Raw genomic sequence first — 26,807 nt, 5'->3', positions numbered from 1 at the left:
ATAAGATTATAATAAAGGTACAAATTCTTCTCCCTTACTAATTTTACTAATATCTCCTGTTTTGATATATAAATACTTGCATTGTGTTAAAATTGACTATAATATACAATACAGTAACATTATGTACAGGTTTGCAGTGTAGGAACAATAGTTCTATACCTTGTAATCTATGTCAGTGATAACAAATTTTAGAGCTTTCATTGATAACAAACAGCCATCTACGGCGTGCACACCATAGGTTTACTGCTACTGACCTGGGTGCATAGGCTGTACTATTCAGGCTTGTGCAGCTGTACTTATTTCAGTAAAATGAGGAAATTGCCTAACAATTCATTTCTTGAAGCATATCGCTGTCATTCAGTATTTATATGCTTGATAGTGTCGCATGCTTTCTTTGCTCTTTTTGTCCCTCTGCTTGGTTCATTTTTCTTTATAACGTAGACTGCAATGAAAACACAATATTGGATTATTTAGTCTGTTACTGTGTTCTTCAATTCGAGAATTAATTCTTGATTCTTATGTTTTCAAATTCTTACTTAAACATCTTGTTTGTTTATATATTGTTTTCCTAATTTCATTGGATTGTCTGTGTTTTCCTTTACCTCTACAGATTACTCCTTTTTCTTTTGTTATGATTTCTTGTTTTATACATGTTTTCATTGCTAGGCATTGAACTCAGGACCTTAAGCATGCTGAGTTCATGCACTGGATTTCTTGGGTTATACAGATGACTATTTTTAATTCTTTTCAGACAATATGAAGATCTCCATTTCTTCTTTATTTTAAAGATAATAATAATAACAAAGCAAAAACAATAAAAATGAGACAGGGTTTCAGAACAAAATGAAAGGAATTAATAGTGGTCAGTATATTACATACTATTATCGTCAATGAAGTTGCTCAGATTACCAGATGTAAAAATGCAAGATTGATCAAACTGTGAAAGAGAATTAAAAATAAAAAACAAAAAAGTCCAGTAAAAATAATACAGTGTTTCACTAGACAAGATGGTAGGAATTCATCAGTGGTTGTTATATTGCATATTGTTGTCTTCAAATTAGTTGTTCAGATTACCAGATATAAGCACGCAAAATTGCTCAAAAAAATTAAGCATTAACTGTTCCTTTCAATAAACCATTAGACATCAGACATCAGTAGTACAGTTATCCCAGCTATCCTACACACACATATACATATATATTCCCTTCCGTATTTTTCTTTTTCTCTTTTCCCTCATCCCAGGTGTTACTTCTTTTGAGCAATTTCTTTCCTTTTTATAATATCTATTATGTGTTTTGGATTTTATTTACTCTTTCAGAGTCTTATACTGCACTAGGGAGGCAATATCATATTTACACATGTGGGTCCAATTTATTTCACTTACAAATGTAGTCTGTAGTTGCATCCATTTACATATAAACGCCTCAAGTTAGGGGCTGGGGATTTAGCTCAGCGGCACAGCACCTGCCTGGCAAGCGCAAGGTTGTGAGTTCGGTTCCTGGTACCAGAAAACAAACAAACAACAACAAAAAAAAGCCTCGAGTTTATCTTTGTTTATAGCTGAGTAATACACCATTGTATAAACATACCACATCTTTTTTATCCATTCCTCAGTTGATGGGCCTTTGGGTTGTTTCCAAGATTTAGCTATGAGAACTTGTGCTGCTATAAACATGGTGCATGTATATCACTGTGGTATGATGTGTTTAATTCTTCTGGGAAAATACCCAGAAGGGGAATACCTGGGTTAAATGGAAAGATCTCCATTTCTTTGGAGTTAGTTCTTGGAACTTTGTTTCCTTAGATCTGTCATACTTGTCTGATTCTGTTCTTTCATTACAGCCTTTTATTGGTGTCTGTATGTTTGAAGGACCAAGCACTTCTCATGTTCACAGGCTGGTTTTGGTAGGTTAACGTCTTTTCTTGTGAGGATCTCATACTGGTGGGATTTCTTCAAGATCATTGTCAGTTATATTTGGAGCCAGATCATGTGTCTTCCACTGGGTCTGTGGTAGAGTTCTTCTTTCATGTCTTTTTTCCATAACCTCCAGAGAACCATAATGTAGTACCCGGGTGGGCTGGAGTGTCTGCAAGACCTTGGTCCATATGGCTAGAACTGAGATGCAGGTATGTGCAGAACGCAGTCCCTTTATGATTTGCAGACCTGACTTTCTGAGGGACCCTGGAAAGGCTCCTGCTAGATCACAGATGAGCCCCTGGTCAGGCAGTAGTGCCTTAGCCGGTAGCCGAGTGAAGCTGGAAGTGAGTCAAGGAAGATCTTCAGGTCTTAGGCCTGTCTCAGTGGTGATGGATGTGCATGTGTCCCAGAGGTTTCTTAGTGTTACGCTCAGGCTGCACTGAGAAGGGCTACAGCTGCTTTTCATCTGCTGGAGGGCCTAGCTTATGTAACCTGGCTGTTGGAGTTTTGAGGTGTCTGCCTCCCTTTAATATCCTGAGTTCCAGGCTTGATCTGTAGCCACACCAGAAAGGACTGAGACCAAGATTCAGGGCTGTTCCAGTATTTGCTGTTTCAGTATTTGAGACTGTGTTAGTATTTGAGAAGTTGGCAAGCTTGCCCCAGGTACACAGAAGGGTGTGTCTCCTGGCAGTCTCTACTCATGAAGACTGACGTCAGATTGCATCTGAGTGGGGCTGAATCGTAGAATGGAAGGTGTTTTAGCATGAGTTGGAGACTGACACTGACAAGCAAATCTCCCAGCAGTTCTTTGTGTGGGCCCTGCCAAGAGAGGCAGGAGTTGCAATTCAGGACCGTTTTGTCTGGCTCGGAACTGAGATGTGTCTTCTGTAGCCTCGTGGGAGCAGCATTGACCCCAGACCATAGTGAGAGGGGCTGGATCAGAATTAGAGGGTATTTTGAGATCCATAATTAAGACCCGAGGAGGGTAGACATTTGGAGATAACAGAATACAGTTTTCTTTAGAAGTTATTTTCCCAAAACACAGTTCTTTTAAGTATATGGCTTGATTGGGTTCATATCCTAACTTTTTCACTTACTTACTGTTTGATTTTGGTCAAGTTACCAAACTTTTCTGTGAGTTTTACTCTTAGGGAGTATAGTAGTTCTTATTAGGATTATTTTGAGGGTTTCATGAGCAAAGCATTTTTTAACGACTTCTGGTGCCTAAATAAACACTGCTTAAGTTATTACTTAACTGTTAAGTATTCCCGTAAGAATTTGTGTTTAAAAAAATTGATATTTTAGCCAAAGGCATTCTGAAAAGGAATTTAACCCAAAAAATGTTGTTGTTTTTTTTAAATTAACATTCTTTTCATTTTAATCATCACTTCATTGCCAATTTTGTTTGGGGCATAATGCTATAATAATTGCAATATAAAAATGTCCTCCCTGACAAAAGGATAATTTTCCTTTATAAAATTTGGTTGTAGGTAAAAGAAGTATGTGAATTCACAGGTTTTCATAGAAGAGACCTTTAATCTAACCTCTAAATTATGTGTGTTTTTTGAGTGATCAAGAAAGGAAAAGTTTTCGGTAAGGGATGATTGTATTGGTTGAATGGGTAGGAGAAACATTCAGTGTAAAGGAAAAGGAAGAAAATGGTGATTAGTATATTTAAGGGAACACGAGGAGTAGTTGTAAGAATTACATAAACTATAGTATGGGTATCAGTAACCCTGTCCTTGAACAAAGGGAAGTGGAGATTTTTTTTAAGTTTGAGAAATTAAAAAAATTTTCACAATGAAAACCTTTATTTTGATTCTAGAAATGTAAATCTTCAGTTAATAACAATGATGTTTATTATATTCACTCTGAATTTTTTTTAAGGATTTGAATTTGTTGAAATGAGCAATCGTAAATCAAAGAACAACTTGCTACATGGAGAGTCCCTTTCTCAGGTTAGTATGTATTTATTTTAATCTGAAAGCTTATTACCATACAAAGGTGATCAGAGAAATAGTTGAAATAGTCATTTTTTAAAATTTGGCTATTTTTCTTAGTACTGAGGAACATTGTTTTCCTTTTTAGGGAAGTATCTGTTTTAGGAAGGTGTCTGTGTAAGGTAATAGGAACAATCGTATAGAAGCGAAGTTTTCCAAATTAAGTAAAGAATGATAGATCTGTTCTTAAACTCTTTTGTCAGTTGATAATTTCTTTTAATGTAAATCTGTTATGCTACCTCTTAATTCTGTCCTTTGTCTTTGGATAGTTGAATCCTGATGTGCATGTCTTCCTACAAGTGATATGATTTCAATCTTTAGACTATAAGTTTTGAATTACTTTTGTTATATTTATTCCTCTAAATGATGTTGTATATAAGTAGTGTATAGAATTGCAATTGTTTTTAACATACTAATAGTTTTTCTTACAATCTTGCTGAATTGTTTTATTAGTTCTAATACTGCCTTTGTTAAGATTTTCTGTATTCAACATTATGTGGTCTGCAGACAGATACAGTTTCACTTCTTCCTTTTCAATCTGGATACCTTATTTTTCTTGCTCAATGGCCATGGTGTGAACCTTCCAGAAAATATTAAGTAGAATAGTGAGAATAGATACTCTTGTCTTGTTTCTGATCTTGAGGAGAAAGCATTCAGTATTTCACCATTACATATGATGTTAGTGCTGGAGATTTTTTTTTTGTAGGTACCCTTTATTAGGTTGAGAAAGTTCCCTGTATTCCTAGTTTGTTGTTTTAGCATTTAATATTAAGTACATTCTATATTTCAAATACTATCTATATGCCTGTCCATTAAGAAGTTTATAATCCAGTAAAGAATGGACATTAATAATTTTACTCTGAATTTTCAGTTCACTGGCTTGTCTTCTACATTTATTTTTTAAATCAAAACTGAATGTTTTTATAGCCCTTTATAAGACCTTATTTTTCTGAAGGAAAATGACTCCATCTCAAAATTGTAACTGAGGTATAATTTACATACCTTTTCATGTGCAGCGCTTAGTTCTTCAGTGTAAATTAATACCTATACACCTGTTTAACCTACATCCAGCTCACTTTGGGATTGTGAGTCTCCTGAGAATTGTCGCCTCTCTCATACATTTTAATGAACTGTTTCTCTTTTAAAGGAAAGGATTAAGGCTTATCTTTGGATTTGTAGTGATCTTATCTACATAGAAGAGTATGTTGTGAGTCATAAAATACATACTATGAATCATTGGTATATATGTCCATTTGAGTGTTTTACGAGTATATCAGCTATTACCTACATAATTCCTATGTTGTGTTACAGGTAATTTCAATCTTAAAACAGCTCTGACACAAAGATATTACTGCTTGTATTTTATCAATAAAGAAACTAATATTAGAAAAGATTTAATCTTAATTATGCAAGTAGTTCTTGTGTGCCATTCCCGTTATTCTTTCTACTTTCTTTAAAACTGTGGGTTGTTTTAGTGAATAATTTTCTTTGCTTAGTCTCTGGTACATGTAAAGAGAACTCAGATTTATCTCTTTGGCATGCCGTTAGTTCTATGTTGTGAATCTTAGAGAAGCAAGTCATCTGGAGGCTTTTTTTTTCTCTCTCTTAATGCTGGGCTTTGGACCCTGCATATTATGCATGATAGGCAAGCAAGCATTCTATCACTGAGCTACCTGCCTGGCACTTTATTTTGAGACAGGGACTTGAACTTGAGACCATCTCCTTCAGCGTTCTGAGTTGCTAGGGTTACAGGTATATGCTGTCATGCTTCACCTTGGAAGCTTCTCATTTCAGCCTCTGGGGCTAAGCAAGAGATAGCTGCCTAAGGTTTTCATCTCTGAAAGACCACTATATTAGTAGCAAGTCCAGAAAAAGGAGTGAATTCAATGGTCCATTATTTAAAAAAAACTATAATTAGACTATGTGACATAATTTCTATAGCTAATCAAAGTTTTTCATTCCAGTGCTTTTCTTTCTTCTTTCCCTCCTTCCCTCCTGTGCCACTTGGGGAACCCAGGGCCTCAGTTATGCTAGGCAAGTGCTGTACCACTAAGCTGCATCCCTTTCCCTTGTTCCTTATCTTATATCCTAGGTAAATGTAGTGTCTCTCACAGAATTGAGCGTTTGCTTGTATGGTGAGCTAGTTTCATATTATTGTTTGTTTCTTTAATTTGACATTTCTTTACAAATTATTTATAATATGTTTTCAGGCATGGATCATAACCTTTTAGTTCTGCCATGCTCTGAATCTAAATGGTCGTAAAAACTATTTGAACTTTTAACTTCTTTTTCCTCAGAATCCTGACTTTTATGACAGGTAGATTGATAGTGATTGAATTAAGCCAGATTAATTGTCTTGGTGTCTAGAGAATGAGTGTGTGGTACCTGACCATTAGATTAGGTTGCATTGTAAACTTTCCTCCTTTCATTATTGCTTGACTGGTTCATCATATGAAGCGAAGTATTTGTTCATTTTCACTCACATGGACATAGTCCCCAGGTGCTTGTGTGCTTAATGTAATTCTCTCCCTTGTTTTGAACTGTCACAACTGAATTACCATCATTTCCACTTGGTAAGTAAAAAGAATCATTGGTTTTATAACTCATGAAAATGTTAGAAATTTTGAGTTCAAATATTTAGTGAGGTTTAAGTTAATTAAAACCTAATTCTGACTGCTGTAAGTGTAGTTTGTCATTCAGTTTTGATTGTACGCGTAATATTTTTCTCACATGTATTCATGTTATTTTCATTAGGTACAAAGAATTTTACGAGAAAGATTTTGTCACCAGAGTCCACATAATAACCTGTTTGGAGTGCAAGTACAATACAAGTAAGTCTAGTTAGCCCCTTGTCGGTTTTGAACCTACATACCAGGTACCTTCTAGGTTTTGTAAAAATTAACCAAAACCAATTGCTTAGTCACTTTCCCATTGCTGGGACAATATGCCCAACATCCACAATTTAAAAGAAGAGAGATTTATTCACTTCACAACCTATGGTGGGTTTGTTCCAAAGATAGCTTGCTTCAAGGCAGAAGCAGCACGGTGGAAGGGCATGGTTGAGGAAACCTGTTAGCCAGTGGTAGCCAGGAAGCCGAGAGAAAGGGAGGAGCCAGGGAAGAGAAGACACCCTTCAAACCTCACATGGCCCTGCTCTGAATGTGAGTTTGGGGGAGCATTTCGAATCTAAATCATAGCATACAAAGTTTATCCTAAAGATAAAAGTATACTTTCATGGAAGTTAAAATGTTTGCTCAATATATAGAAAAACTGAATATCATGAAACATGAGCTGGTACAGATACTTTCATAGTGATAAAGCCCTTTACCTAGTTTCTGTTATCTTGCATTGTGGAGATAATTCTTTCTTGTCCTTAGTATTTGGCAGTCAATTCTGGAGTTCAAGACCAGAGTGTTAATTTCAAAAAGACCTCTACACACAAGCGTTTCAAGAATTGCCACTGTTGTCATTTGACCACCTACCGTCATAAAACCAAATAGACTCCAAATTTACTAGATTTCTTCATCAGGTTTCCCAAGAATTATCACTGGCATGCTGTCTTCTCTCTTGTATTCTTCTGTATAAGACTATTCAGAGTATAAGTCAAGAGCCTAGAGGAAAAAGACAAGAATTTGTGTTGCATGTGCAGATTCAGCTTTCAAAAATACTACCTGCCAGATTATTCCAGCTTTGATTTTTAAATGTTGGCCTATTCATGCCATTTTAGACACTTACTTGAACTGCTAAAAAGAACAGCTGTCCATGGAGAAAGTAACTCTGTGCTCATCGTTGGACCCCGAGGATCTGGCAAGACCATGGTAAAACTGCTCATTGCAGATAACATGAAAAATGCTTTTCATTATTTTGTACTGTTTTGCTTTTAATTACAGAGGTTATGCAAAAGTCTTACAAAATTCGTGTGGCTTATTTGAGTTGAGCGTACCTTTTTTTACCTCACCTTTCCTTCCATGACAGTTTTTTCTATCATACTTCTTTGTCTCAAAGTTCTAGAGGTGGCCAGTGGAGAAAGAAGCTCAGATTCATTGAGCACTTACTTGTCCTTTTATTACATATGCTCTTTTACGTATTCTTCAAACCTTCAGAGGTAAGGTTTTTCTCTATTTTAATAGATTAGGGAATTAGCAAGCCACTTGATGCCCCACTCCGTTTTCTTTTTTCTGTTTTTTTTCTTTTACTATTTAAGCAGTTTTTTTCTTGTCTTTTCATGTTTTTACTAATTTTCTTCTACTTCTCCTTATTATATTTGCTTTGTTACTTCAAAAAGATGTTCTTGCTTTTCCCTGCTTTCTATAAATGTTTAGTTCTGACTAAATATATACCTTAAAATGTGGATAACAAGTAAAATTACTATGTATGTGTGAGAGGGAAAGGGAGGGGGAGAGAGAGAGAGAGAGTGTGCGTGTGTGTGTAAGTGTAGGGGAGTGAGGTTTGAACAAACCTCTGGGTGATTTTCCGTTTAGCCACATTGCTGACCTCTTTGTATCTTTATTTTGGGACAGGGTCTCCCTAGTTGTCCAGGCTGGCCGTGAACTTGTGATTCTCCTGCTTTACCTTCTTGTTGGGCCCATTGTTTTCTGTCAGTACACATTTGCAGTACATGACGTGCACATTCCTTGTGTGGACTTGGGACATATGCGCAACTCCTCTTAATTATTTTTTCGTCCTCTTTCCCTCCCCTTCCTTTTCCCACCCTCCATCTCTTGATTCCCTTTCCATTTGAGAAGGATCTCTCTACTTCCTATTACCTTTCTTTTATTTTGCTCTTTTTTGTATGGTTCGGGTTTTTCATGTAAAAGAAACCATGTGATATGTAAACTTACGTCTGATAGTTTTCACGTTTTTATTTTTAAAGGAATATATATTGATTCTACAGTATGTAAAGTGAGGAACTTAGGGTTTTACTTTTATAACCCATTTCTGTTACGGCTTAAAATATACAAATTGGGAGGTTAGATATTTTTAGTATTAAAACTTTTCATAATGTATTTATAATCATTTTTAATTGGTTCTAACTTTTTTCATTCCTCATCTCCAGCTTCTATAATATTTCTTATTCTTGAGTTTTTACTGTGGTTTCCTTAGCATTTGACTTGTGTCAGTTTGGGTAGTTTTTACAGGAAGACTGTGTGACTAATATCCTTTTGAGCTGTTACATATTTTTCACAGCATGGCTAAGAATTGAATTCTTAGATCACATTTTTCCTGATTGGAATTACATTCACATTGATTCCTTGACTCACTCGTTTTGTGGTAAGAAGGGTTGGACCCAGAGCCTTTGCACTAAACTGTACCTCCATCCTGTTTTTAGTGTTTTATTTGAGGCAGGGTCTCAGTAAGTCAGTAAGCTGTCAAGGTTGGGCTCAGACTTACAATCTTTCTGCCCTAGCCTCCCAGCATGCCAGGATTATAGGCATGTACAGCCAGGCCTGTCCGATTTTACTTTTGTCTTGTGAGGAAATGCAAGGGACAGGCTTTTCTTTTTTGCCTTTATAAATCATCAGTCTGTGTAGGCTGCATTGCAGAGTTATAAAAATCCCAAATTTCAGTAGCTTAGTCAACAGAAATTTATTGTTGCTCTTGCTCTGTGCACCTTGTGGATCATAAAAGGGTGTGGACCTTTGTAGGCCCTTGGAGGAATTTTAGAGATTATCTCCTCTTCTTCTCCTACAAGTACTTCAGTAGGAAAAGGAAAGAAGGAGGTGAGCCATAGACATGCTCACAAAACTTGCCACCTAGTGGTGAGCAGAACACATCTCCTGTCATAGCTTGTGTCTAGATGTCCCCCGAAAGCCTCATGCAGACATCGGTGGGGCTTTTTCCAAGGTGGCTAGATCTAGCGTGTGTGACACTGGGATTGATTCATGGTGCAGTGCTAGGCTCAGGGGCAGCTAGGATTAAGGGTGTGAGCGCTGCCCACCCTAAGTAGTCTGGGTAAGATACAAGGGGCAGAAAGATGCTGTTACGCATCTTGTTGCTTGGTACTTTCTGTCCACCATGAACTGTTGCCTCTCTGCTGTGTGCCACTCTGCCTTGGAACCAGCTGATTATGGATTGAAACCTCTACAAACTGAGCAAAATAAACCTTTCCTCTAACTTTGGGTATTACGTCTCAGCAATGAGAAAAATAACTAACACAGATCTCATAGTTCCTTGGATAGAGTGAGCGGCATGGTCACTCCTAACTTCAGTGGAGCAAGGAAATGTATTCCTGCTAAGGTACCTAGAAGGGAGGTTAATCAAAAGTATTGGGTGAGTGTCACAGGTAGCTAATTTGTTTTATGTTTACGTGTGACATTTTTTCCCTACTTGGATAGTAGCTTTCTCTTTAATCTTAGAAATACGAAAATTTTAAGGTCACTAAGTATTGGTAATAAAAACGGATGTTCTATGAATTTTCTTATATGAATTAGATCTTAGATCTTCTCTTAAGATTATCTCTTTTCCAGTTTTCATTATTTTATCTTTGAGAAAGGATTATATGTTTAGAGAACATTTTTTTAAAATTTTTATTTTAAAGCAAATAGAACAAAGAAAGAATAATAGCAAAATAGAAACAACGCAAGGACATTAAACAACATTTTTAAATGAGTACTTTAATTCTCTGAGGAACTCCATGGTGATACAGTCGTCCCTCACTATATCACAGTTCACTTATTGTGGCTTCATTCTATCGCAGGTTTTGTTTTTTTTTTTTAAATATCTTATTCTGTATCACGGAGTTTTCACTATTTCATGGGATTTTGCAGTATGTAGATATTTATATAATATTTATGATTTTAATTATTTCCGCCTAAAAAATTTAAAACAGTATAAAAATATTAATTCAAACATGTTAAAAGAATATCAAATCAAAATAAAATGTAGTATATATTTCATCAGTGGATGAGTGCCGTACCATAACAATGGAAATGCAGTACGCCACTACCGCTTGTGCAAGTTTGCCAACGTGAGATTGTACACAGCACACTATTGGTTGATGGAGTGGAAGGCAGCCAACCACAGCACTGTGTTCTGTATCCTGGGCACTGACTGACTCATTGACCATAGCATCGGTCTGTTGGCTCTCCTGCACCGTGCCCATACATTCAGCATCTCTCCTTGTCCACTTCACATTGAGTACCCATGTCGAATTTTTCATGTTGTTAAAATTACGTAGGTTTAAGAGTGTAAAAAATGTTTTAAGAGCATATAAAGTTTTATAAGAGTGTGGAAAATGTTGAAAAGAGTGGGAAGGGTTTATGGGAATGTGGGAAGAGTTTATAAAGCCTTAAAACATACATAAATAATAAAATAAATATAAAGCCACTACTTCGCAGATTTTCACCTGTCACAGGGGTCTCTGGAATGTAACTCCCGCAGTAGGTGAGGGATCATTGTAATCTTAATTGAGATGTAGGAATTGATACAATATAGAGATATCATTCCATGGTTAGCTGTGCATCAGGAAGCAAAATATTAACAGGAGAGGTTAAGTCTCAGATGTCTTCATTTTCATTAATAATGTACTTCATTTTCATTAATTCATTCAGAATTCAAAACTTCACTTTTGAATTTTGTCCCTAAAGACATGAAAATTCAGAAAAAAAGCAAAAATGTTCTACATACAAATGAATAAATTCCTTGTTGTTAGTAAATTGGCTAAGACAAATGTATTTTTAATAGAAAAATTGAGCACGTAGTATAGAGTATCCCCATTTAACCCTTCCTCCAACAGATACAGTTTATCATCAACACCTTGTTTCAGTGTGATACCTTTCTTACAGTGAACCAATGTCAATACATTATTATTAAATTAACTGAAGTCCATACTTTAAGGTTTACTCTTTGTGTCACACAGTTTTATGGGTTTGACACATTAATAATGTTAGGAATGGGAATATAGCTCAGAAGCACAAGCGCTTGCCTGGCAAGTGCAAGGTCCTGAGTTTGCCAGTACCAAAAAAAAAAAAAAAAACCAAGACAAATTAATAATGTTACTTATACACTATTACAATGTCATAGAAATAATTTTACTCTCTGTTATGGCTTTTGTCTAGATTTTTTTCCCTCAAACCTTATGCACTCATAGGGGAGGCTTTTTCAGAAGTGGCTGGAACTAGTTTGTGGTGCTGGGATTGATTAATGGTGCGGTGCTATTCACAAGGACACTAGATTAAGGGTGTGAGTGCTGGGTGCTACCCGCCCTGAGTAGCCTGAGTAAGATATAAGGGTTAGAAAGAGCTGTGGTTGTCCCTGCCACGAACTGTTTGTACTCTTTGATGCTTGTCTGTCACGCCACCCTGCCTTGGAGCCAGCCAGTTATGTTCTGAAACCTGTACATACTGCAAGCCAAATAGCCCTTTCCTCCCTTAACTTTGGGTGTCGGGTGTTTTACTTACGAGAAAAGTAACTAAGACACTTCCCTAAAACTCCCGTGCTTATCGCACTCATTCCTCTTTCTGAACCCCTGGAAACCACTGATACTTGCATAATGTCCATAGTTTTGTCCTTCCAAAGTGTTACATATTTGGAATCATACAAAACAGCCTTTTTCTATTGACTTCTTCCACTTGGCGGTATGTGTATAAGATTTTTCTTTTTCTTTTCTTTTTTTTTTTTTTGGCTGGTAAACTCATTTACTTTAATTACTGAATAATGTTCCATTGTATACACACACGTACCACATTTTGTTTATCCATTTGTGTATTGAAGGACATCTTATTCAATTCCAATTTCATAGTTACAAATAAAGCTAATAAGGTCATTTGCATTCAGGTTTTTGTGTAGATATGTTTGGATATTTAGGAGCACAATTAATTAGATCATACACTAAGACTATGCTTAGCTTTTTTTTTTTTTTTTTTGTATTGGGAATCGAACTGAGGACTGTGTGCTTGCCAGGCAAATGCTTAGCTTTGTAAGATGCTACCAAACTGTTTTCTACGTGACTACATCATTTTGCTTTTCCACCAGCAGTAAGTAACTTCCCTGCTGCTCCACGCCCTCACCAGCATTTGGTTTTGCTAGTTCTCTTTAAATTACAGCCATTCTGATAGGTGTGTAGTAGCATCTTTTTTATATTTTCTTGTCCATTTTTAGAATGAAATTATCCAAGTATTGAACTTTTTTCTCATTTCTGTGTCTGTTATCTTTTTTTAAAATCTTTTTTGCCCATCCATCAGTATTCTACTGTGTGATAAGTATGATTTGCTTTATTGTCAGTTTCTGTTGTTTGCTCCCAATACTATTTGACATTGAACATCTTTTCATGTGTTTGTTTTTCATCTGTATATCTTTGGTGAGGAGTCTTAAGTCCATTTTTTAATTTGACTGTTTTCTTTTTGATACATTTTAATAGTGCTAGGTGTATGATTTTTAGTTGTCTTTTAAAATATTTTCTCCACTCTAGCTTATTTTTTCATTCTATTGAAAGTGTCTTTGCTGTAGAGGATATTTTTGATTTTAACAAAAGTCGAGTTTGTCAATTTTTCTTTCATGGATCCTGGTTATGGTGCTGTATATAAAGTCTCATCACCAAACCTCAGGTCAGCTAGCTTGTTTTTTTCTTTCCTGTATTCTTGAAGTTGTAAGTATTGCATTTTATGTCTAGATGTGTGAATTATTTTGTTAATTTTTGTGAGAAGCTAGTTTCCCTTTTTTGCATTTGATTGTCCATTTGGAGGAAAGAAACCTTTTTCTCTTGAATTGCTTTTGCTTGTTTGTCAAAAAGTGATTTGACTTTGTGTGTTTGTGACTATCTCTGAGGTCTCTTTCTACAGCCTTGATTTATCTGGTCTTTTTAGGTGATCGTTATCGACATCTCATGGTCTTACTGTAAATTTAGAGTAACTCTTGGAGTACTTTACCTTCCCATGTTAACTTTAGAATAAATTTGTCAATATCCACAAAATGTGGCCAGCAGTTGTCTTTTGGGTGTCACCTATCCTACAACTTTGCTATCTGTAATTGCTTATCCACAGTTGGTTAGTTTTTGGCCATTCTTTGAAATTTTCAACTTAGTCAGTCATGGTTCCTTTTAAAGAAAAAAAGGACAGCTCTCATTGGTCCTTTCCTTTCTTAATACCTTTTTATTTCCTTTTCTTATTTTGTTGCATTATTCATAACTCATGTCTTAAGATTTGATCATAAGGTTATACCTTACATTCTCTCTTAATAGGAATTGAGGCCTCAAGTAATAAATAATACCCTTGTAAAAATATTTTCTTGTACATTTTTAGAATTAAATTATCCAAGTATTGAACGTTTTTTCTCATTTCTGTGTCTGTTATCTTTTTTTTTTAAATTGTTTTTGCCTATCCATCAGTATTCTACTGTATGATAAGCATGAATTACTTTATTGTCAGTTTCTGTTGTTTGCTCCCAATTTGGTACTGCATTCTATTTTTCTCAAAACCTTTTTCTTTGTCTGTGTCCTTGTCATGCACTTTATTAGTTTATTGTTTTTAAGACTGGTTTGAACAACTCATACTATTTCCTTCATGAAATAGGCATTTTTAATATAATTATTCACTAGTTTTATATTTCCTTTCATGTTATAGCATCTTTTTATACATCCCTATGTTGGTTTTCTTCTCTGTGCTCAAGTTGAAAGGAAATAGCTAAGAGCATAATATTTATCAGTTAATAAAATGGACACATTGTTCTTAGCCATGGTGACAGTTTATCTAATTGTTACTTATTAAAACTGAAGCTATGTTTAGTGCTGTGAAGTCATTTATCTGGTGTGATTTAACTGAAATCTGAAGGAGTCTCCTACATGCTATGCTATTTTTGTAATTTACTCGTGCTCATGCTGTGCTCCAGTATGGAGAGATTGGGGGTGCATTGACTTGTGGCACTTCCGTAATTTGTGTATCAAGGAGTACTCTGACATGTGGAAAGGGTTGAACACATTTTCAGATACGTCTTATTCTTAGACATCTCAATAGTACCTTATGTAAACTCAGATTAAAACTAGGATTACAGTGTATATAAAAGGCTATCTTTGCCTAGCTTACTTGAAATATAAATATGCAAAAGCTACAATTCATTGAAAAGGACAGGAGATAGTGTGGCTTATATTGCAAACAGTTAAAAAGAGATGTGGTTCTAAGTGACAGGTTGAGCCCTAGAAAATGGTTATCTACATAGATTTACTATAAATAAACTTGGTAGATGATCAGATAGGATGTTTTTTCTAGTAGTATATTGATGACTCTTGAGTTCATTACTGTTCGAAAATAGTAATTAATGATGAGCATAAAAGTCCTCGGATGTTGGCAGGTCCAAGGGAATTAGCCAGGTATATTGGTAAAATTAATTTTCAGAATGCGGAAATTACTTAACTAAATTGGTGATGTTGGTCATTGTAACATTACATTTTTTGTTACTGTATAATATGAACTATTTAAAAGCGATAGGGTATCCATGAAAAAAACTGACTTAAAATATGGATTTGATTTCCTAGCTAACTCCAGAATAAATCTTAGCAATGCCCATGTTGGAACTAAAATATTATTTGAAGATATATTTCCTAATATATTTAGTTTATCGTTTCTGACCATACAAAAACCACATGGTAGCAGTATTGTGCGGAGACAGGCAAGTAGTAAGTTGGGGTATAAGTTCAGTGGGAAGAATCCTGTGGCATATGTAAAGTGAAATGTTATTAATGTATTACATTTTATAAAGGTTTTGAAATGTTTATCAGTCACTTAGCAATATATACAATGATTTATGAATTAAAACAAAATGCTGTATAAGTAAAGTACAAGACAAGGGGAAGAGTAGGGGCTGGGGATTTAGCTCAGCGGCAAAAGCGCCTGCCTGGCAAGCGCAAGGTCATGAGTTCGGTTCCCGGTACCGGAGAAAAACGAAAAAACAAAAAAAAAAAACAAGACAAGGGGAAGAGTACAGTGGAGTACCAAGAAGAGCATGCAGAAGGATGTTCTGCAGCATCAAGTTTGTATTCAGTTCTCCCAACATGCAAGGGTGTTTGTGCTCATCACTAAGAGGCATTCTGTAGTTAGGGCTGTACGTGCGTAATGGGGTCTAAGCTGAACCAGAGAAACTGCGTCAGGGTCACTTCTCAGCTCGACTACTACTGAGAGACGGCGGTGGTAACTTGGAATTTTTCCTTTTTAAGACGACCTAGACTTCCTGTGATCTAAAGTAGAATTTCTTGTACTTTGAAAGCCATACAGACATACCAGGAATAGTTGATACTTCTCATGTCCTGTTGTGAAACTTAACAATTTAAAATAAGAATGAATTTTGCTCCTTTCTTTTACACAAAGATGATGTAGTCACAAAAATTAATAGCATATCACAAGTACAAATAGTATTTTATTTGTAAAAATCACTCACCTGTTGTCTCATTGACTTTGTTAAACAGTCCTTTTTGTCCTCACTAAATTTTGATGTCATTTGCACTAACACGTGTATATTCAAGCTCTTTGTAAAGCATTTATTTTGTGAGGGTACTCTTTTATTCTGACATTAGAAAGAATAGTTCTTCAACATTCCTCTTTTGAAAGATTTTTAATTTCTCTTAATTCTGTTTGTTTTCAAATTTTAACAGAATGTTTGCTGTGGTAATAATAATAGATGCATATATTGCCTTGTAAGAATGACAGGGTGCTTCATCAGCAACAGTATTAAGGATGTAGCATAGATAATACAAATGCGAGGCTTTATGATAGAGTACCTTAAGGTGCTGTAACACTTTCTGAGTTGTGCTATATATTTTAGTGGTAATTATTAGTTGTAAATTATTAGTAATCATTTTTTTTCATTTTATTCTCTAAGTGTCTTCAATAAAGGCTTTCTTCATGTACTAGGATAGCTCCTTTTTCAATTTAACTTCTTGGTGTTTGTTTGTTCGTGATAATGTACAAAGTAATTCTGGTTTCTCTAGGAATTCCTCTGTTGAGGGGTAGATGGTTGACTACTGTTTAGAGCTGTTCTGATTTGTATTTTTCAGTACCTTTAACTGATTTTAATGATATGTAGTAGAGTATATGAAAATAAAATATACTAAGATAGGAAGTTCTTAAAGAACTACACTTGAGGGTGATGTATTTGGGTAGATAATTGAGAGTGCGTGTTATTTGTGGCTCTGATATGTTATGAATTGTTAAATAGAAGATATTAGTTAAACTTTTTATCTGTAAACTATTGGAAAATTATTGAGCAATTTTTATATTCTGATTTTACAACAGGGACTTTTCATCTTTTCCCTAATTTAAATATTCTACAAACTTTGTATTTATTTAGTTAATAAGCCATGCTTTAAAAGAGCTCATGGAAATAGAAGAAGTGAGTGAAAATGTATTACAAGTTTATCTAAATGGTAAGTATGTCATAATTTGGCCATCAGAAGTGGTATAAATGACTCGCACATGGTTTTGTTTGGTTTTGTTTTGTTTTCCGGTACTGGGAATCGCACTCACGACTTCACACTTGGGAGGCAGGTGCTGTGCCGCTGAGCTAAATCCCTAGCCCATGCATATGGTTTTTATATGGAAAAAGTAAACTCATTTGAATGTTTTAAACCTGTACAAATAATGACATTATTAAAACTAGATCTATGTTTTAACAGGCTGTAATTTAACAAACCATATACAATATTTATAGAAATTAAAAAATAATAAGTGTTACTTTTTCTAAGTAATGCTATTCCCAAGGAAGTCTGTTTTGTGACTCTACCCAATGCCCTCATTTTCGGTTTTTTGAAAGGAAGTAATATGAACTGTGATTTTAATTGTTTTCTTTTTAATTAAATTAAAAAGCATTGGAAAATATACTTGACTAGAAAATAACCATGTCAAATACATTTTTAATTAAATACTTTCAAATGGGCTATATTTCAGGACTGCTGCAGATCAATGATAAAATTGCTTTGAAAGAAATCACAAGGCAGTTACATCTGGAAAATGTAGTGGGAGATAAAGTTTTTGTAAGTATCATTTTGGTTATTAAATAAGCTTCAAAGTCAAGTCTGTTTAGTAGTGATGTTTTCATTTCTGGAAGGTTAGAGAAAGGGATCAGATTCAGAATTACAAATTTTGTCATAAAAATATGTAATGTATTAAGATACATTTAGATATCAAACCTTTATTTGGATTTTGGAGTAGCTTAATACTAATTATACAGTCGCTAATAAATCCAGGTTTAAATAAGTATTCAGAGTTTGTTCCTTTGTAAAATAAATTAAGATTTCTCTATTTAGTGATAGTCTATTTCTACTGTCCTGAGACTTGTGTGGCGTGGGCATAATAGAAAAATGTGCTGAATTTGAAGTTGTAATAAATAAGTCGTGTTGCCTTTGCCTTCCTGTCATTTGACCCCCTGTTGGTGTTTGGCTAACCAGGGTCTCTGAATTTCAGATTTCTTACTGTATTGAGTGTTACTTGTTTACGTACTTCGAACAATCATTCCAAAGGAAAAAATCAACATTGTCTTTTATTTAGAGTAAAACAAATATTTTTCTGGGTGGTAATGTGCAGTACAAACATCAGTGGCCTTTTCATTAAGTTTTCAGAAATTTATAATGCAGCTTACAGTCAGGATAGTGAACATCCGTAACGTAATGGGATTTGAAGTGCTTTGCAACTTGCATTAAGCATTTACTGTCAACTACTGTATAAGGCCTTAGAAAATGGGATTAATTGGTGTCCTCATTTTCATTGAAAAATTAACCTACCATACTGCTTATGCAGTTGGCTGAGAGTATATACATTCAGGTTTAGTTTTCTGGCCACTGATGAGTAAGCTGTTCCGTCACTCAAACGTCCTAAGTCTGTGCTCTTTGTTGCAGTGATACAGCCATAGTTGTAGAAGCCTCAAAGCATTTAGGAATTGTCCTTTATTATTTTTAAAGTGTTCATCCAACCGTATGCTAGCCTTCCATACTCTGCAGGACTTTGAAGGCAAGTTCAAAATGCCACTTTTGTAATGTTCTGACTCTAATCTAGAATGTAGTATCTAAGCTAGTGGTCTACTCTAAGCGTGACTGTAAAACAAAACACAGTTGTTTATCATCCTACCCTGGTTGTCACTGTTACTATCATCGTCACATACAGTCAGCCCTTTGCATATGCAATTATATTAGTCAGCTTTTTGTTACTGGGCTAGGTGTCGTAGGGCCTTTTCAGAGGTGACTCAATGTAGCACGTGTGATGCTGGGTTTAAGGGCGTGTGATCAGTAAATCAGTCCACTGATGGGTTTAGCCTAGTTCTGGTGAGGATTAAGGTGCAAGTGCTATGCCCACCCTAGGGCAAGTAGCTGTCATACGGTACAAGGGACAGAAAGAGTCTTCTCTCTCTTCTTGCTTGTGGGCCCCGTCAGCTGTTCTCTGCCATGCCACCCTACCTTGGAACCAGCCAGTTATGGACTGAAACCGTTACAAATTACGAGCTAAATAATCCTTTTCCCCTTTAACTCTGGGTGTTGTGTATTTTGTCCCAGCAATGAGAAAAGTAAGACAGTATGTGTAGCTTATATGCAAATACTATGGCATTATTAAGAAACACTTGAGCATCCAATAGATTTTGGTATCTATGGGTAGTCCTAGAACCAATCCTCCAAGGATACCAAGGGATAACTGTAGAGATTATTATTTACCTCCATTGTATAATTAGGTATCTGAGGCTGGGTGAACATTATTAGCTTCCCTAAGGTTATAAAATGGAAGAGACCATATATTAAGAATATAACTCACTCAACCTAGAGCTTTTATGTTTGATGTACTTGTAGAAAGCATAAGTGTATTACACATAAATCCATACATATCTATGTAAGAATATACTCATAGGTTTATTTTATATATATGCATACATACTTAGTATGGCCTTATGATGGCCTTTTAAACAGAAGCCAAGACAGACTACTTTTGAATCATTTGACCACTGACTTTGCAAGGGATTGTCCCTCTGAGGCTTTGTTTTATTATGGTAAATTATGGACCTGAGAAGTAGTACTAATGTAATAGCATGCCTTTATCACAGTATGTGAAAGTTCTTAAAAACCAGTGATGCTGTTTTATATCAGATCTTTCAGCTTGGGAACAAGTAGGGTTTTTTCTTTCACATTTCTTTAAATTAAAGTTGACAAGTCCTTGAAAACACTCTGAATAAAATAAAAAGTAACTGTAATGAAAAAGTATTTCAAAGAAGCCTCTACCAGTAATGTGAATCATCCGGATAAATACATCTCCTACTTTTAAATCTTATCTAGAATGGTTAATTTGTATCCAAAAATAGGTTGGCTATATTCCAAGTAAACATAGCCAGAGTTCTTGTGATTAGAAACAATTCTTCTTTATGCTGTGGAATAAACACAGCCATACTTTCAAATATGTTTCCCCTGCCTTTCCTGTTGGCTCTCCATTTAAGGCTGTAGTACTCTTTGGTGGTACAAATTAAATTAAGAGTTATGGAGCCTGATATGTTTAAAGATACAAAGTAGAATGCATTTTTAGGTCTCCTAACTATACTTAGAATATATCAGCTCTAAAAATTTAACAGTTTTACAGATTTTTGTCTGGAAAATATAAAATTTCAAACATAACATACTATCACTATTTTCAGTGCCATCTCTGCTTTTATATTTAAAGTTTTACTAGAGACATTCAGCTGAGAGGCTGGCCAGTGACTGTCACTGACTGGAAACCAAAAGTAGTTTTTGTACAAACTCTAAGGATCAAGCATCTTTTACTCATTTTACTAAACAGCTTGTTTTATTATCTTCTTTTTCTTGTTTAGGGAAGTTTTGCTGAAAACTTTTCATTTCTTCTGGAAGCTTTAAAAAAAGGTAAATATTAATGTGTTTAACAGTACAGAAGAAGTACTTTTATTCTCCCCCCTTGATTATGAAGGTAATTGCTTTTACAAACAAAAAAAATACAATACAGAAAACAAAAGAATACATCAGTGATTATCTCAACATATGGTTGTTAATTTTTATTCACCTGCCACATACCATTGCTATAGAAACCTAGATAGAATAACTTTTTTGCAAGACTGAAGTCCTTTTACCTATTATTTTGTAATCAGTAAATTTATGTGGTTTTATAAAGTAGGTGATCCATATATGCTTGAGTTTCAGAGGCTAAAAGACAGTAAGTAGTCTAGAGATTTCAGAAAAGTTGGCATAATTAACTATTAATGAAAATTTTTCAATTTCAGGTGACCGGACTAGTAGTTGCCCCGTGATCTTCATATTGGATGAATTTGATCTTTTTGCTCATCATAAAAACCAGACACTTCTCTATAATCTTTTTGACATTTCTCAGTCCGCACAGACTCCAGTAGCAGTTGTTGGTCTTACATGTAGATTGGTAAGTCTATTTTTAAAAATTGATTATAATGTTTAGAAAACTGTAAAGATTGATAATTTCTGCTGTTGTGCTTTGATTTTGTGTGTGTGTATGTGCGTATTTTCAAAGTGCTTGAAACCAACTCAGAATGATACTATCCAAGCTTTTTAAGTGCACATCTCCAAAAATAAAAGAGGTTCTTTTTATCAAACCGGAACAGTAGGTGGCTTCTTAGTTGCTTGGGGGATTTTACAGTGATTTCCACCAGAGTCCCAGTGTCACTGTCACCTAACATGCTGATGACTGTGTCACATGCTGAGGCTTTTGTATCAGTTTATCTGACCACAGTCTCAGAGTATGAACTTTCCTACTGAATTCAAATGAAGGCGATATTTAATCGTCAGCTCTGTTATAGTGTGACTGCCGTGTGTCCACAATTTTCTGTCATTTTCCCTCTGAATTCCTAATATTCTTGTGTGGGGCCCATCTACCTATTTTCCTTTCCTACAGCTTTTTCTCCTTTTAGAAAAGTGAAACTTTTTACTAACCAGCTTTCAGCAGTGCTCAGACGGTGTTGCCTCCTCGGCCTGTGTGCTCTAGTACTTAAATACTGTGTCTTCTGAGAAGATCTGGCTGGTATTTCACATGACTTTTTTTCCTTAAAAACAAACCAGCAGATTCCTTTGGGTGGAGATGGCACTGGCAAATGTTTCTGAGCCAGAGAAGGACCAACTGAAAAGCCAGTAGCTCAGTGGCAACGTAACCACAGGCAGTTTTATTCTGTATGTATAATTCTCCAGTTATGTAGCGCTTTCCATATACTTGGACCTATGTGTGTGTGTTTGTAGGGGGAAAACAAACGGATGCATGGAATAAATACTTCACTACCAAGCAGCGTCCCCCTCCTTCAAAATATTTTTTTTCTTCTTCCTGTTCCTCTGTCTCAGTTTGCTAACTGCTTTCACAACTTTTCACAACTAAAATATCTTGCTTTCTTTCTCTTACCAAGTCCAGGCTTTCATGGTTGCATAGGGTATTAGTTTCACTGGTTTTCCACCATCTAATGTAGAATTCCTCTTCAATAGAACGTAGCTGTACGGTATCTAGACATAATAGCCTCTTTTAATTTTCATGCTAGCAACTGTACAATACAAAACATTTCAAGTTTTTCTTTCTCCCTTCCACTAACCGAAACTATTAGTCCTCAGCTGTCTGTACTCAACTTACTTCCTCTATATCAGGGCTTTTTAATAGAGGAACTATGAGGATCAGATCATTTGACTAGATTTAAAATATTGAATTTCTGGGCCTTGCTGTGCCCTCTTCCATAACAGAAAACTTTATTATAGGATCTCGATAATCCATGTAAGAGAAAATATGAGTCTCAAATCTCCCTGCTTACTTTTCATCCAGCGCCGCGGCTGGAAGTTAGTTTCATTTATCCTGTTACCTCTCTTTTCTATCCGTGTGTTATTTTGAGACAAAAGTAGCTCCAAATGCCTCTTCATCAGTGTTTCAAAGTCTATTTTCAGAAGAAAAGGACTCATTTAAAAAATACATCTCCTTATTATAGTTATTATACCTTAAATATTAGCAGTGATTCCTTAAAATCATCAAATATATTAATGTTCACATTTGGGATGGATTTTTTTAAAATAGCGTCATTGTTGAGATACAATTTTTAAATTTTACAGTGTCCTCATTTAAAACGCATAGTTCACTGGGTTTTTGTATATCACAGTTCTGCGTATATCTCCACAGTCAATTTAAGAGGGCCTTTAGCCATTCCCCAATTACCCCCACCTCCATTTTTACCCCAGCGCTGGGCTACTACAAGTCTACTTTCTACATAATAAAGTGCTGATTGTGATTTACTCCTTGTGGACATTTCATATAAATTCAGTCATATGACATAAAGTCTGTTATCGCTAAACTTCTTTCCCTTAGTGTCTTCAGTGTTTGTCTATATTGTAATACATAACAGTGAACTCCTTGTTCTTGCTGAGTAAATGATAATTCCACTGCATAGCACAGTTTGTTCACACCTTCCTCAGTTGATTGGTATTTGGAGTATTTACATTTTTAAATTTTTTATAAATAATGCTGTTATGAATATTTGTGTATACTTTTGGGGGGATGTTTTCATTTCTCTTTAGTTTTTAAAATTTACTTTATGTGTTTCTGTTAATTGTATTAGCAGAGTCTCTAGTAACCAGTATTTTACTTTAAACAGCAGGGTTTTTACTTTCCACACATGAGAGAGTGTATGCCGTGTGTCTTTGTATCTGGCTTATCATTTCATGGCCTCAGATTTTCTCCATGTTGCTGCAAGTAGCAAGGCTTCCTTCTGTATGACAAATACCTCCCTGTGTATGTGTACCATATGTATCTAGTATTGGTTCTTACATGTGCTAGTGAAATGGTTGGTGACATGTTAATGCTATCTATGTAGCATAACATGTTTTCAAAGGTAGCTCAAGTTGAGTTTTAAAAGGAGATTTAGCACGGACAATTCTGCTCATCAGTATGACTTACAAAGGCAGCCTTACCCACGGCACTTTTGCTGTCTTACATAGTTTTGAGTGCAGGTCGGCTTTGTGGAAGTATATCTTTCATCTAGGAAAACTTTGTATTTCCTCAGAAGTAGTACATGTTAGTTACCTTTCTTTTCTAGTGTTCTTTGACTATAAATTTGATTACTAATTTCTTCTTAAGGAAAAATAACAGACGTATGCTGTTCTAAATGCATCATTACGCAGACACCACAGACGAGGGATTAACAGTGCGGTGCTGTTGTCCTGCCCGTTTCCCCTTCAGTACAGTCCCTTTTACTCACCACAACAGAGTAATTTTGGAAGTAGTTTGGCAAATGGAACTTTTTCTCTGATGCGCATTTTGCTTTCTTTGTTACATAGAATCATGCAAAAGATGGGCAGTCTCGCTGCATTTTATTTTCTCAATTTCTTTATCTGAATTTTTGATAGAGTGCATAGAATTTATTGAAATGCTTGAGCTTATTGTGGCATATAACTATTCAGTAATATTCAAAGTTTTTATTAGCAATCATTGTACATCTTGGAATATTACATTTTAGCTGAGGATAACAGCAGGGAAAAGATATAGCACTACCAAATCTACAAATGTCTAGAGTAGGATTAGTCTCCATTTTAAAATAAATTTTTAAAAAATTGAACAACAACAACAAAAGGATTAGTCTCCATACCGCTTTTTTAAATGCTTAGTTGCATAGCATGGAATAAGCATCGCTAACTGTAAGAGGAGTTCACTTATACTTCTCCCGTGGTTTTTAAACATGCATCTTACAGGGATTTCTGTTTGTTTTTAAGGATATCTTGGAACTCCTAGAAAAAAGAGTGAAGTCACGATTTTCTCACCGACAGATACACTTAATGAACTCATTTGGTTTTCCACAGTATGTTAAAATTTTTAAAGAACAATTATCTCTACCTGCAGAATTTCCAGATAAACTTTTTGCTGAAAAGTGGAATCAGACCATTCAGGTAACTTGAAGGCTGTTTGACCACTTCCCTATTGCAAGATGTGCATCCCCTGTTCCTTTCTATCTGTCCATTTTCTTTGTGCTTTGCCTCACTCAAATGAGAGATACTGTATGATATTTAAGCTTGTGTGTCTGGTTTATTTCAGTCAACATTATATTTTCCAGTTGTGTCCATTTTCCCACAAATGTGTCCAGTTTGACATTTTTCTATAGCCTGGTAGTATTCCTTTACATAGAGATCCCACATTTTCTTTATCCAGTCATCTGTTGGTGGGTATGCAGGCTGCCTCCAGGATTGAGCTCCTACAGACTGGACTGCTGTAACATTACTGTACATGAGTGGCTATGGTATGATGACATAAACTCTTGGGGAAAGACACCTAGCAGCGAGATAACTGGGCGGTGTGGAATCTCTCATTTCAGTATGCGGACTCTCCATACTGATTTCCATAATGCTGTACTAGTTTGCATTCCTACCAGTAATGCTGGAGAGTTCCTTTTTGACAAAGCCTTGCCAGCATTTGTCATTGTTTTCCTGGTGATTGCCATTCTTTGTGGAGTGAGATGGAATCTTAGGCTTGTTTGAATTTGCATTTGTCTAATGGTGAGAGATGCCGAACATTTTTTCATGTATTTGTTGACCATTACTAGTTCTTCTGTTTAGTGTCTGTTCCTTTCTCTTGCCAATTTTTTGACTGGGTCTTTAATTTTAGTCTTTTCATTTTCTTTTCTTTTTTTTAAGTCTTCCTGTATTCTAGATATTAGTCCCCTGTCTGAGGAGTAGCTGGCAAAATTTTTTCATCCTGTAGGTTGTCTCTTCACTCTACTGATTCTTTTGCTATACAGAAACTTTTTGGTGTGATATAATCCTAGTTATTGATTCTTGTTGTCATTTCTTGTGTGACTGGTTTCTGTTTAGAAATCCTTTCCTACACCTATGTCTTCAAGGGTTTTACCTATTTTTATCTTCAAGTAAATTTAATGTTTCTACCTTAATGTTTAGATCTTTGATTTGTTTTGATTTTAACTTAGTATATAGTGAAAGAAAAGGGTGCAGTCTTCTGTAGGCAGATCCAAACACTGCTTGTTGAATAACTGTCTTTCCTCCAACGTACACTTCTGTCCCATTCTGTAGTTGAATATATCTGGGGAGGTTTCTGTGTCCTCAGTTCTGTTCCATTGACCCACATATCTCCTTTTGGTCCAGTGCCTTGCCATTTTTAGCACTATTGCTTTGTATTATAGCTTCAAGTCAGTTATTGCTATGCCTCTTACTGCCCAGGGTAAATACAGTCTTTCACAGTGTGCTCTCCAAGGCCTTTTAGTGTCTCTGTCCCTAAACAGTGTCCTTTCCGAAGTTACCTACGTAGCCGAGGCTGCTGTGTGCCATTATCCATCTTTGTGTCTCTCCTAGCTGTGTTACATTCTGAGTGTCTCAAAGTGAATGGAGTTGAACCTCCTTATCCACAGGTTTTGTGTCCTTGGGTTGAATGATGAAGGGTGTGAGCATGCTCATACTTTGACTGTCTCTGGGGTGTCTTGACCCAGTCTCCTCAGCTACCAAGAGAAGACTGAGTATGAAGAAGATAATGCCAGTTACTGGTGCTGCAGTACTTGGGTGACATAAAATGGTAAACCTCAGGGTCATTCAACCATAGTTTTCTAGTCCTTTTTTGCAGATTTTATAGTCCCCAAACTTAGAGGCACATGATAGGTATGAGTGTCTTTCTCAGATTCATAAAGTAGAACTAACACTGTTAAAGAAGATAATTAGGGTATTGTTGTTTCTTATACCAATCATCTTGTGCCTCCTCTCTTTGACATGGTGAGAAGTTTCCCTGGAAAAATCTGTCAGCACCATGGCCAGAGTCTGTGACTGGTGTGGGAGATGCGCGGGAGGCCGAATTAGGGGAGCTATCCTCTCTGTCAGTGCTGACTGCCCAGTAGATTCTTGAAATTGCAAGATTAGACTGAAAATACTGATAGAAACAAAGGGTCACCTGTGGGCTCTCTTCCAAGAAACATCTTGGGGATAGGGTTGAGCCTTCGCT

General features: G+C 35.7%; 1 protein-coding gene across 6 annotated transcripts in view; it reads left to right on the top strand.

Moving 5' to 3' along the window:
• The window catches only part of Orc4 (origin recognition complex, subunit 4), a 72,913-nt gene that overhangs the window by 38,030 nt on the left and 8,076 nt on the right, over positions 1 to 26,807 (top strand). For 4 of the 6 annotated variants that reach the window (XR_001235255.1, XR_001235256.1, XM_013517450.1 and 1 more), the window contains exons 2-9: positions 3,806 to 3,876; positions 6,673 to 6,749; positions 7,646 to 7,736; positions 17,194 to 17,269; positions 17,790 to 17,875; positions 20,683 to 20,731; positions 21,106 to 21,257; positions 24,584 to 24,757. Coding sequence is in view for 4 of the 6 variants with exons in the window: in XM_013517450.1 (XP_013372904.1) it covers positions 3,823 to 3,876; positions 6,673 to 6,749; positions 7,646 to 7,736; positions 17,194 to 17,269; positions 17,790 to 17,875; positions 20,683 to 20,731; positions 21,106 to 21,257; positions 24,584 to 24,757 (759 nt within the window). In the remaining 2 variants the exon portion in view is untranslated. Of the gene's footprint in view, positions 1 to 3,805; positions 3,877 to 6,672; positions 6,750 to 7,645; positions 7,737 to 17,138; positions 17,270 to 17,789; positions 17,876 to 20,682; positions 20,732 to 21,105; positions 21,258 to 24,583; positions 24,758 to 26,807 lie in introns of those variants that run through there. The other 2 variants (XM_013517451.1, XM_013517452.1) reach the window with 2 other exon arrangements.

This window comes from Chinchilla lanigera, unplaced genomic scaffold (assembly GCF_000276665.1).
Source record: "Chinchilla lanigera isolate Chin_1 unplaced genomic scaffold, ChiLan1.0 scaffold00039, whole genome shotgun sequence".
NCBI lineage: Eukaryota > Metazoa > Chordata > Mammalia > Rodentia > Chinchillidae > Chinchilla > Chinchilla lanigera.
The sequence above is the reverse complement of the archived record's forward strand: the minus strand, read 5'-3'. Positions and strand labels throughout refer to the sequence as shown.